This window comes from Artibeus jamaicensis, unplaced genomic scaffold (assembly GCF_021234435.1).
Source record: "Artibeus jamaicensis isolate MK-2021 breed Jamaican fruit bat unplaced genomic scaffold, CSHL_Jam_final contig_402, whole genome shotgun sequence".
Taxonomy (NCBI): Eukaryota; Metazoa; Chordata; class Mammalia; order Chiroptera; family Phyllostomidae; genus Artibeus; species Artibeus jamaicensis.
Window position 1 is genome coordinate 7,394,163 of NW_026521818.1, and position 12,764 is coordinate 7,406,926.

Genomic DNA, 12,764 nt, shown 5'->3' on the forward strand with positions numbered 1-12,764 from the left:
CACCTAAGTCACAAATCTGTAAATCTTTCTTCTCATAATATTCTCGGGTGATAAAACATATGAAACTTACACATCTGCTAATTGAAAGCTAATTTTGGCACCTGGTATTGACATGTCAAAAACAAAACCCCAATGCCCATCAGCTAACTAACAGTCTTTTTCAATTTTCCTGTTACCTTAGGGAATAATGTAATCATCTATCCAGTTTTGTAAGCCAGAAATCCAAGAACTGTGATTGACACTTCCTTGCCATTCCTCCACATCTAATCTAATGCTGAGTTCCTTGGGTTTATTTCCTGATTGTCTCTAGAGTCTGTCTTTTTCCACTTCTGCTATTGCTAGTCCATTCAACTTGTCCTCTTTTATCTGAACTATTGGAATAGCCTCTACCTAGTGTGTTCCATCCACTCTGTTTTCTTTTAAATCCATTCTTTGTGGTGCAATCAGGGTAGTCTTTTCTGAACTGGAATTCTGATGATGTTGATTATTCTCCCCAGCTTGAAACTCTGAATGACCTTTACCTCAGGATAAAGATCTTTAATAAGACATCTGTTTCTCCTGCCTCTTCTTCAACTACAATTCGCTCTCTATTCTTCCTCTCCTACAGTGTTCCAACTAGCTTGAAACTAGCTTGTTCTTTGTTTTTTTTTTTTAATTCCTCATATCCTTAGCACCCCCCCATATTTTTAGTTTTTGGAAAACATCATACTCTTTCCCCAAATAGGGTCTTTGCTTATGGTACGTGTTTCCATATAGCTTAGTTATTTTGTTTACCCCCTTTTCTTGGTCCTCATTTTATCAATGAAGATGCTTTTTTTTTTGACTCAGTAAGTTCCCCAAACCCTTATTAAATATTGTCATAGTATCTTATACTTCTCTTTGATAGGACTTGTCATGACTCTATTTTAAAATTTGTAATCTCAGTTATTTGCTTAATGTTTGTATCTTTTGCTAATTTGCAAGCTTCAAGAGGTTGAGAGGTAGCTCTGTTTCTGCTTAACATTTGATCCTGGTGCCCAGCATGATGCCAAACACATAATAAAGTAGAGTGTAAACACCGAGAAAGCAAGCATACAAACTGTTCTAAAATAAAGATCAAAGTTATATTTAAAGGATAATACCATGAGGATTACTTGATCTATAGAATTGCTTTTGGATTTTATACTCATATTCATTAACTTAGGTTCTCATGGTTTTATGTGAATTATCTCTGGGATGTAATAACTTTTTAAAAATCTCTATTATTTAGTACAGGGAAGACCATTTGAAGTAAAAGAAATGTTTCTGGAAGATATTTTAAGAACTACTGGATATACAAACAAAGAAATGTTAAAATACAAAAAGGAAAAACAGCGAGGTAAACTTTTTTATCAAATACATGTAAAAAGAAATTTACTATTCCTAATGACTTTTTTGAGTACTCTAGTATTATATTGCGGAGGTATAAGGACACTTGAAAGTGTTTCTTTCTTGTGTATGATTATGTAATATTAGGTTAGAATACTGCCCCAAGTGTGCCTTTTACATTCTAGGTATGCCCAGAAGTTATAATCTATAGAAGGAATTGAAAGTGGGGCTTACCAGAGAGAAAGGGTAGGGGGAGGTAGAAGAGGGTAAAGGGGGCACAAAGGGTAATGATGGAAGGAGACTTGACTTGTGGTGGTGCACACGCAATACAATATACAGATGATGTGGCACAGAATTGTACATCTGAAACCTATATAATTTTATTAACCAATGTCACCCCAATAAATTCAGTTAAAAATAAATTAATTAGTTAAATAAAAACTTAAAAAAAAGAAAGTGGATGCTGGAATTGAGGAGGTTGTGTGTGTCAGTATCCAAAGATTAACTCCTGTTTCAAGCAAGGAGAAGAGAGTGTGGTACCACACATATGATTTGCCACAGCATGATGTCTCAGGACAAGAGTGGGGAGCAGGTGGGGGGTGTTCATCTTTGACACAAATGTGAAGGTTTTCAAATCTTGATACTGTTATGAATTGCTTCTGTACTTTGGTGTTAGCATTATTTGCCTATTGATACATTTCTTATCATGACTTTATCCCAGATTTTGAATTAGGGTTAGATTCTTTTTACTTATTTTTAACTACACTAATTATGATGGAAGATTTGGCTCCAAGCTTTGATTTTGTTATTTTGTTTGTATGACCTTGGATAAATATCTTAACTTTGGATTGTGCACTGGACAAAGCAATTAGCAATACTTATTTTACAGTGCAGTGCTAAATCACTAATATGTAAGTTATAAAACTTCTAGATCTTGAAAGCTTTGAACATGAAATTGTATATAACTTCTTTTTTTAAGATTTTATTTATTTATTTTTAGAGAAGGGAAGGGAGGGAGAACAAGAGGGAGAGAAACATCAATGTGTGGTTGCCTCTCACATGACACCTGCAGGGGACCTGCTCCACAACCCAGGCATGTGTCCTAGACTGGGATTCAAACCAGCGACCCTTTGATTCGCAAGCCAGTACTCATCTACTGAGCCACACCAGCTAGGGCTGAATATAACTTCTTATATCTAAAACAACTAGCTCGATGTCAGAAGTATAATGAATGGTTTTAAACATTTTCAAAAGCCCTATATGAACATGTCATTGATTTAAACAATATTTTATTGCTAAAATACCATTCTTTGAATTATGGACTAGAAGTAAACATTTCACTAACAAATAAATATGTGACATTTTTAAGCAGTTTTATGTTATCCTTATGGTTCAGCATAACACATTCTTAATGTTGCTAATTAATATATTTTAAAAATAACCATGGTTAATAAAGGAAATAGATGCTTCTCTTTCTGACATATGGTTGCATAAAGATATTGATGCCTTTGCTCATGTTTTTCACCTCATTTTAACTGAAAGTGTAAGTGGTAATTTATTTTAACTAAGGACAACTTTTAAGTATTTTCAGATTCATTTAGGTTTAAACAAAGGAATATATTTCAAAAGCAAATAATTTATTCTTTCTTCGGTAATTAATTTAGAAGAGAAACAACAAACCACACTTACAGAATGGTATTCAGCCCAAGAGAATACTTTGAAGTCTGAATCTCAGAGGCAGAGAACTGTTCCAAATGTGACTGAAGAGTATGACATACTGGATGATGGCGGTGATGCTGTTTTCAGTCAGTTGGTAAGACCTCACTAGTCTCATACTGATATTTGCAGTGAAAATTATACAGTTTAAAGACTATCTTAGAAGATTATAATATTTTACTGCATTATTAAAGGGTAATTCTTTTAGTTTATTTTAGGATACAACACATTTTTCAGAATGACTTTCTAACACGTTTCTTTAAAATAATGCAGTATTTTTTATTGTTTCAGTCTAATTTTATTTCAACGTTTTCTCTAAATTTTTTGAAGAAAATAGTTCCAGGTATTCTGCATATATATTATTATTGCTTGATATTTTATCTAAAAAGTTTAAGAGCATGTGAGCTAAGCAATGGAAGACATGCTAATCTAGGAGAAAACTGAGAAAAGATTGTTGGTGTTGGAGCAGATAATCAATTACTGGTGGTGTTTTCACCACCAAACAGCTATTTGACTTTATAAAATCAATTATCCACTATAGACCAAATCAAGTCATTCTTATTTTTTCCTTTTATTTTAACCATTTTGCCATAAAATCTTTCACAACTGAAATAATTTGTGAAAGCCCTGACTGGTCATCCATCATTCTTCATTCTCGTAGCAGAAGTGGGGCCTCAGGCTAAAATGGGTTCCATGAAGTCTGTTTGAAAAGTGGAACTAGCTGATTTTCTAGTACCCTTTGGTCTTTGATTCTGGTTTGGAATTCTTTAAAAGGCATTGTTGATTAGTATGATTCAGAATGTGGCTGGGACTATGCACTTTTTAGAAAAAGAATTTAACTGTTTTGAATAGGAGAAGGTACATACTGCAGATAAGCTTGTAGTTTTCTACCATTATTTAGAGTTATTGTATGCAAATGAACTACATGTAAGTTTTCTAAAATGCCTTTGAAGAATGTTTAAAATTGTTGTTTTAATATAGGGAACATTCATGTGGTTCAATGAACAGCATTTTCATTATTAGTTGTTCCTAAATCTTGTTTCATACCAGCATCATCTAAGGAACTTTTAAGCCCCATGTTATCTGGCCTCCGTCACCAAAAATTCTAATATACTTGTTCTGAGGTGGAACCTGGTGTTAGTGTTGAAAAGCTCCAGGTGATGGTCCCTCTGGTGTGCGTTTGGGAGAGAGAACCACTGATGTACATTTAACAACATCCTATCAGAAGCACATAAGTGTGCTTTATGTGCTTAATATTTGGATAGGATTGTACTCCTTTGTTGACAAACATTCTTATTCTCAGATGAAAGATGAATATAAGGGCAATGTATAGTATTGTGAGTGATAATGTTTGTGATGAGATGAGAAACTTTTAGGTTAAAGTCTATGCTATATTATCATATGGTTAATAGTTCTTCTGACCATTATGGCCATCTCATGTTCTTTGCAAGCCAATGTTAAGCTGTTAGGTAACTTATAACCTTTGTTTTTTTTTTTTAAAGACAGAAAAAGATGTGAATTGCCTTGAACCATGGTTAATAAAGGAAATGGATGCTTGTCTTTCTGACATATGGTTGCATAAAGATGTTGAGGCTTTTGCTCAGGTTTTTCATCTTATTTTAACTGAAAATGTTAGTGGTAAGTGTAATTTATTTTAAAAGGTATTACTCTCATAGTTACTTATGCCAAAAATTTAGCTTAATTCAAAATGTAGGCACTACATTTTTATTCAGCTTGTTATTTTAGAGTGCATATTGAAGTACGCATATCAGTATCTTCTTATTAATACAATAAATAAGTATTGTGTTAAATCAGGGTTTCTTAACCTAGTAATACTAGAATAGTTTAGAGTTTGTGAGTATGTACCTTTTTTATGTGCAAAATTATTTTTTTGTACAAGTATTGTGCACATAAATATACTACCCCTGGGCCTGCAGGGGAATAGCTTGGATTTTGAAAAAGATTTGTGATTTCAGAAAAAGAAGAAAAAATAGTTAACTTAACTCTAGGTTTTTTTCCCCATCCTCACTTGAGGATGGGTTTTTTTTTTCTTCATTGCTTTTTAGAGAGAGAGAGAGAGAGCATGCGCTAAAAAGAGAAAGCGTGTAAGAGACAGAGAAACATTGATTGCTTTCTCCAAAGTGCCCCGACCAGGGATTGAACCCATAACCTGAGTATGTGCTCTGACTGGGAATCAAACCCACAACTTTTGATCTACAGGACAATGCTCCAACCAACTGAGCCACACTGGCCAGGGATGCTCTAAATTTTTAATTAAGTGAATGGAGAATTTTAGTATACCTTTAGTTATATAAGCGTAAGTGCTACTTCATATGTATGTGCTGTATGGCATGTGACATGTTTTCACTAGTGAGTTATCCTAATGTTGTGAGTTGATTCTAGTAGATTTTGGCAACCAGAGGTGAGTTTCAAAATGTTGAAGGCTTCTTGGCAAATGGTATAATAAAAGTTCATAGAAAGGATTTAGATGGCTCTTCACCTAAACTTCGCAATATTATTACTATTATTGATCACTCCCTTCTGTAAACATTTCCTTTAATTAACTTCTGATATTCCATGCTTGATTTATTTTTTTCTCATATTCCTGGCTGGAACTTCTTAGTTTCTTTGGTAGGGTTTTTCTCTTTTTCTTGACCTATAAATATGAAATGTCCCAGGCCTCAATCCGTAGACCTTCCTTCTATTTATACTGACTATGTGGATCTTATCTGGTCATAACTTTATATATTTATTTAAAACGACTCCTCACTTTATGTCTCCAGTCTGACCTCTGTCTCTTCAATGTATCTGATCCCCTGACATCTCCAGTTGGATATCTATTGGATAATATTGGATATGCCCCAAATGACTTTTGATTCTCTCCTCACCTATCTCCCTCTCAACCTGCTCTTTCTTTAGTGTTTCCTTAGTATTTGTAACCGGTAGTAGGCCTTTTTTAAAATGTGGGTGCCCGGCCATTCTAGACCACCTGAATCTGAACCTAGAGTCCTGTCCTTCACCTAGTTGCTAAGCCAACAAAACAAAATCATTCTTAACTTCACTCTCACACCCCACATATAATCTATTAAATTTTTTAGCTTTAACTTCTAAATATATTGTAATCTGACTACATTGCACTCTCTAACTGCTGCCATCCTAGTACAAGCCAGCATTTCTTGCAGTATCCTATTAACTGCCTCTGTTCTTACTTGTTATTGCAGTCTGTTCTTCAGAGAACAACCAGATTGATCCATTCAGAAAGGAAATTGGATCATGCCACTTCCTGTTCTCTACTCTTCCATGGCATTCAGTTACACTTTGAATAAAAATCAAGGATCTTTCCCAGGTTTAGTCTCTGACTGCCGTTTTGATCTCATTTTCTACTACTCTTCCTTGTTCACTTTGCTTTAATTGCCATTACCTTCACGTGTGCTGGCACATTCCCATCTTTGGGCCTTTGTTTTGTTGTTTTTTGTGCTTGGAATTCTGTCCCCACAGATACTCATATGGCCCAATATTTATTTCATTTAGGTTTCTACTTAGATAGTGACTTCTTAGAGAAGCCTTTTCTGATCATTTTACTAAAATTATACCCTTTCCTTGCTATTTCTCCTTACCCTGCTTTATTATTATTTATTTGTAGAGCTGACCCTTGAACAATGTGGAGTTAGGAGTGCTGCATAGGGGTGCTCCCCATGCATTTGCAAATTCTGTATATAACTTTTGACTCCTCAGAAACTTAACCACAGCTGCTCAGTATCCTTGGGGTATTGGTTCTAGGATCTACCCTGCATACCAAAATCCACTGATACATAAGTCCCTTGCATAAAGCAGCATAAACGATGTATATGGTTGGCCTTACACATCCACAGGTCCTCAGTTGTGGGTGGAAAATACTGTTTGAGTAAACACCCAATATTCAGTATTTCTTGAATAATGATATCATTTTTAAGTATCCTACCAAATGATTGTTTATTTGACCATGTTTAGTGATAGGAAGCTCACTATTTTTTTCTTCTTTCTAAAAAAGATTTTATTTATTTATTTTTAGAGAGGGGAAGGGAGGGAGAAAGAGGAGGAGAGAAACATCAATGTGTGGGTTGCCTCTTGTGCACCCTCTGCTAGGGACCTGGCCCACAATCCATATTCCCTGACTGGGAATTAAACTAGTGACCCTTTGGTTCACAGGCTGGCTTTCAATCCACTGAGCCACACCAGCCAGGGCTCACTATTTTTCTTGATGACTTTTTTTTTCAAATTTGATTTGTTTTAATTGTTAATTTTTTAAAGTATCTTTTCAAGTGAAATCTACCTATCTAGCTTTTACCCTTTTTTGCTTTATGGGAGAGAGTGAGGAGATTTAGTATCTATTTATGCCTGATAGACCTTCAGATATATGAAGATAGTTATTCTTTCTCCTATTTTTATTTTCTGTTCTGACTATACTTATGACTTCCAACTATTTCTCCTTAACGTAACATGATATCAAATCCTCTTCTGTCTTCATTCGCCTCCTCTGGTTATGTTCTGGTTTGTCCATTTTAAAAAGCATGGTGTCCAGTCCTGAGTAATAATCCCTTAGTGATTGTTTTTGGGTAGAATAGGTCTATTAGCCTAAAAACCTCTATTCTTTACTTATATTGATTTGGCCTATAGTCAGTGTAGCTCTTTGCCAACCACATTTGTCTTACTGATTCATGTTGTCTTGAAACTTCTAGTTATTTTTAACATGTGATTAATGCCCCCCATAATTTACTTGTTTTGAGCTTTTTGAGCTTAGAACATTCTATTTATTCCTTTTAAATTTCATAGGTAGATTTGTCCTATTGTTTCTGCTTAACAACTTTTTTTTTAGTTCTAATTGTTATCTAGTATATGTTTATGAACTTGAGAGGCTTGGGTCAATGATCAAGCCTTGTGTGTGCTACAAGAGGCTTTAAGTCAAAATGTAGGTATGGTTTTTTAAGTGGTTATAATTCTACACATGTACTCATCTAACAAACCCCTTAAGAAAAATTGAAGGTCTTTTGGCATTTTTCTTCTTTGTAAATGTATTTTGACTCCTATTGATCTACTTTTCTTTAGTTTATTATTATTCACTTAAAAATCTGTATTTTGAAAAATACTGTTTTTGTATTTGGAAACATAGACATTTGTTCATCTGGTTTTCTGGTAGTTTTTTCCTGCATTATTTTTGAAATATCTACTCCACACAGTTTAGCAGTCATACCTGAAAGTTAGGAAATTTTAACTTTGAGATATGTTGCTTTAAAATATTTATGAAGCATTTTAAAGTATTTACCTATTATTCTTGACCCTCTTCTTAGATATTTCCTTAGAAATACTAGACTGTTGCTTTCCTAATGGTCATTCTATGGACCCAGGTCTGTCTTCTTTATAATTCTATTGGGTATTTTCCAGAGTCTAGTATTCTAATGTCTTTAGCCTTGTGAGGTAAACCAAAATGTTGTGGTAGCTCTCTAAACAGTTATTCACTTCCCATCCTATCTTTTTTTAAAAATATTTTATTTATTTATCTTTAGAGGGGAAGGGAAGGAGAGAGGGAGAGAAATATCAATGTATGGTTGCCTCTCGTGAGTCCCCTGCTGGAACTGGCCTCCACCATGAATGTGCCCTGACTGGGAATTGGACCGTAGTTGCTTGGTTCCCAGGCCCGCACTCAATCCACTGAGCTACACCAGCCAGGTCCATCCTATCTTTTTATTTCTCTTCTAAAATCGCAACTTTTACTTGGTACCAGATTTGAAAAAACTTCCTGTGATCCAGGACACCTTGGGCTTCATAGGTTTCATTTTAATGCCATCAGTTTCCCCATGTGATCCTGTGGAAGCAGCTAGTAATTTTCTGGTTTAGTAAGACCAGGCTTTCTCTGTCATGCTCACTCTACTAGTCATCTGTTGCTGCATAACAAATGATTCCCCCACATAGCAACCTAAAACATTGATCTCACAGAGTTTCTTAGAGTCAAGAATCTGGGGATGGTCTGGCTTCTAGTCATTCATGAAATAGTGTTTAACTGATGTCAGGGCATGTGGTCATCTGAAGGGTTACTGGAGCTGGAGGATTTGCTTCCAAGAAGGCTCATTCACATGGCTGTTGGCAAGAGGCCTCAGTTCGTCTCGGCTCTTGGTAGAAGGCTGCAGCTCCTTGCCATTTGGAGCTCTCCATAGGGCTGTCTTGGGCTTCCCAGGATATGGCAGCTGACTTCTCCCAGTGAGTGATTTAAAAGAGAAGGGAGAAAAAGCAAGTGAGAAGATGTACATACCTTTTTTGACTTAGTCTTCAAAGTTGCACGCCATCACTTCTTTTTATTCATTAGAGTTACTTAGTACAGCCCACACTCTATGAGAAGGGAATTAGGCTCTGTCTCTCAAAGGGAGGAGTATTAAGGAATTTTTGTATATTTTTAAACACCCATACTTATTCATACTGCTCTGCTCAAAATATACACATTTTGGTTCTCCAAGGCTACTAATTGAATATTTAGTTGAAGCAATAATTCTCATATTGTGAATACAGAACATAATCTTTGCAGACCTCTTTAAAAGTACATGTACCTGGCTGTCCCAGACCCATGGAACTTGAATGTAGGAGTAAGGCATAGCTGTCTGTGCTTTCAGAAGTAAAATGCCTGAGATAAATCTCTTATAAGTCTCTCCCCCACCTTAGGGACTATTGATTTATAGTAGTATTGGATACCATGTTTTAAAGCAGTTTTATATGATAAGGATAATTGGGTAAATATGGAAAATTAAAATTTTCCTTTTGTAATTATCTTAAATTTTACTACAGAGGTTTTTTCTAGTGGTGATTTCTTTCTGAAATTACTAAGTCTGTAATTTAAGCAAATTAGTGCTAAGCAATAATAATATAATACACTACTTGAGAAGTATATTCTAGGAACTTAAATTCAGTAGAACTTGAATTATTTTTCTCATGGAGGGATTTTATGAAAAGTAAACTTTCAATATTTTCATGACTAATCGTTGAAAATAATAGCCTGGAATCATGGGAGAATAAAAGCAAAACAAAAGAACAACAAAAAAATGGCCCTAAACTTTGTATTTGTACTTTTAATCATTCATTACCTGCTGCTGATGAAAATTAACTTTTTGATTTTTAAAAAAATTCTCTCATGTCCTTTGATGATCAGGGCAATATCTAGATTTAGGAAGATTAAGGGTTCAGTACGTTAGTAGCTCTTCTTTTCTGTGTGCATTGTCTTGGTGAGCTTTAGATAGCTTAACAACCATCTTTTCTTCTCTGACCTTCCAGCTGATAGTCCCTATTCCATCCTATTTATATCAGTAACACATCTCCTTGAGATAACATGAATTACCATGTGGATAGGTGAAGGAACCCAGGTTAATTCTCCTGGTACTCAGTTCTTTCTTTTAAATTTAAAATAAGTTAAAATGATTTAAAAGAATTTGGAAATTTCACACATATCTGTCTTTTCCTTATTTTAGTGGATTACAGACATAGTGAAACCAGTGCAACGGCTCTGATGGTTGCTGCAGGACGTGGCTTTTCAAGCCAAGTAGAGCAGTTAATTAGTATGGGAGCCAATGTCCATTGCAAAGCATCAAATGGCTGGTAATTTTAAACTGCACCTACTCTTTGTGTATCTTTGTAGAGCTACATATATCTTTATTGATTTCTCATTTATATTAAAAGCTATTGTGTTATAATTGTTGGTACATCTCTAATGGGTGAATGAATAATTTTGAGTGATTACCAGTTTTATAATCTTGAGAACATTATTTCTCTGTCTTAATTTGATATCTTTGAATTTTGGCAGGATGGCTTTAGATTGGGCTAAACACTTTGGGCAGAGTGAAGTTGTGGATCTTTTAGAATCTTACAGGTAAAACTTTATACTGTGTTTAATAAATCTGAACTCCTCTTTAGAAAAGCTTAGCCATGTAAATTATAGATAGTGACCAATTTACAGGCTCTTATCCAGATTTTGTTTTGTAATTCTAAGGAATTTTTCTGATTTTTTCTAGGTGGTTATTAATAAGATCTATTGTGTTATAATATTTATTTTATTTATAATTTTATTTTGAAATAGCAGAAGGGGAATTTCCAGTTAAATACGGTAGCTACAAACACTTGTATTTATCTCTGCATTTTCCCAAAACCTCACTAAAATGATGAGGAAGGAATATAAAAATGTCAGTGTAAACTGACAGAGCAACTTGGCAAATCCAAGTGCTAATTCTGGTCTGGTGGTTCTTGTCGTCATTTCAATAATAGCACTCAGAACTGAATCCTTTTAGTGCTACCAGTTGGAATGTTTGGGACCATATATGTATAGTTCACTAGACACTCCAGATTACCAAGTAAAGTTATTTACTGGGTAATATTTTAATTATCCTGGTTAACTGGACTTTCTTTTTATTTCTCAGATCAAGGCATTATCAATTATAAATTTCAGATATTTCAAATTAAATTTATTATGTTTGCTGGATAATTGATAATTGATATCTAAAGTTTATAGCTTAAAATAAAGAATATATCATCTTCATTTACCTGTTAAAGAGTAAGAAGAAATAACTCAGAATGTTTTAAAGTGCATCTTAAAATTTAAATACTGAAATCATAAAGTTGTATAAGTTTAATATTTTCCCTATTTAAAGTAGTCTTATTTGTGTTTACCTTCCTGCTAAACTCTTTCAGAGGGATTGCACTATATGAACTTCCTAGAAATGTTATTGATAATTACTAGCAATGAAAGTAGTGTATATTTTTACATACCGGATGAAAAAGCAAGGCATTTATTTCAGTAATCTGTGTTGATTCTGGCTTTTGGAAAATAGCATAATTAACCTACTTTTAGTATAGAATTATAAAATTAAGAGTCTTGTTAACTTGGTACCTACAGAATTTTTTTTAAATGTGGACTTTTCTTCAGAGTGTTGTTTATCATAGTGAAGAATGACAAACAGCCCAATAAGAAAATATAAATGGTGACCAGAAGTTTGGTTTTAAAATTTTTATTGAGGTAAAATTCACAAACCATTTAATTCACCCATTTAAGTGTGTAATTAATGATTTTTAGTATGTTTACAGTATTACGTGATCATTACCCAATTGATTTTGAGTACATATTCATCACCCCAAGAGGAAACCTATAGTAATTAGTACACACTCTTCATTTCCCCCAACTCTTCCAGTCCTAGGCAGCCATTAATCCACTTCCTGCTTTTACTGATTTGTCTATTCTGGACATTTCATATAATTGGAATCATATAATCTGATTGGTGGTCTTTTGCGATTAGCTTCTTTTGTCCAGCATAATATTTTCAAGGCTTATTTATCCATGTTGCAACATCCTTTTTCTGACTAATATTCCTTTCTAGGGACAGACATAGTTTGTTTATCCGTTCGTCAGTTGATGAACATTTTGGTTTTTTCCACTTTTTGGCTGTTATGAGTAATACTGGTGTGAACATTTGTATACAGATCTTTACATGGACATATTTTTATTTCTTTTGCATATATACCTAACAAATTGCTATGGCATATGCTAACACTATGTTTAACATTTTGAGGACTGTCACATTGTTTTCCAAAGTAGCTACTGTATTTTACATTCCTACCAGTGATGTATGAGGGGGTGGCTCCAATTTCTACATAACTTTCTCCAGCATTATGTCTTCTCGATTATAGTCATC

The 12,764-nt window shown here is 34.3% G+C and overlaps 1 protein-coding gene across 3 annotated transcripts in view; it reads left to right on the forward strand.

Annotated features, from left to right (window-relative positions):
• The window catches only part of YTHDC2 (YTH N6-methyladenosine RNA binding protein C2), a 64,524-nt gene that overhangs the window by 17,303 nt on the left and 34,457 nt on the right, over positions 1 to 12,764 (forward strand). For all 3 annotated transcript variants that reach the window (XM_037167047.2, XM_037167049.2, XM_037167048.2), the window contains exons 8-12: positions 1,250 to 1,357; positions 3,012 to 3,160; positions 4,566 to 4,701; positions 10,554 to 10,680; positions 10,886 to 10,951. In XM_037167047.2, the coding sequence (XP_037022942.2) occupies positions 1,250 to 1,357; positions 3,012 to 3,160; positions 4,566 to 4,701; positions 10,554 to 10,680; positions 10,886 to 10,951 (586 nt within the window). The remainder of the gene's footprint in view (positions 1 to 1,249; positions 1,358 to 3,011; positions 3,161 to 4,565; positions 4,702 to 10,553; positions 10,681 to 10,885; positions 10,952 to 12,764) is intronic.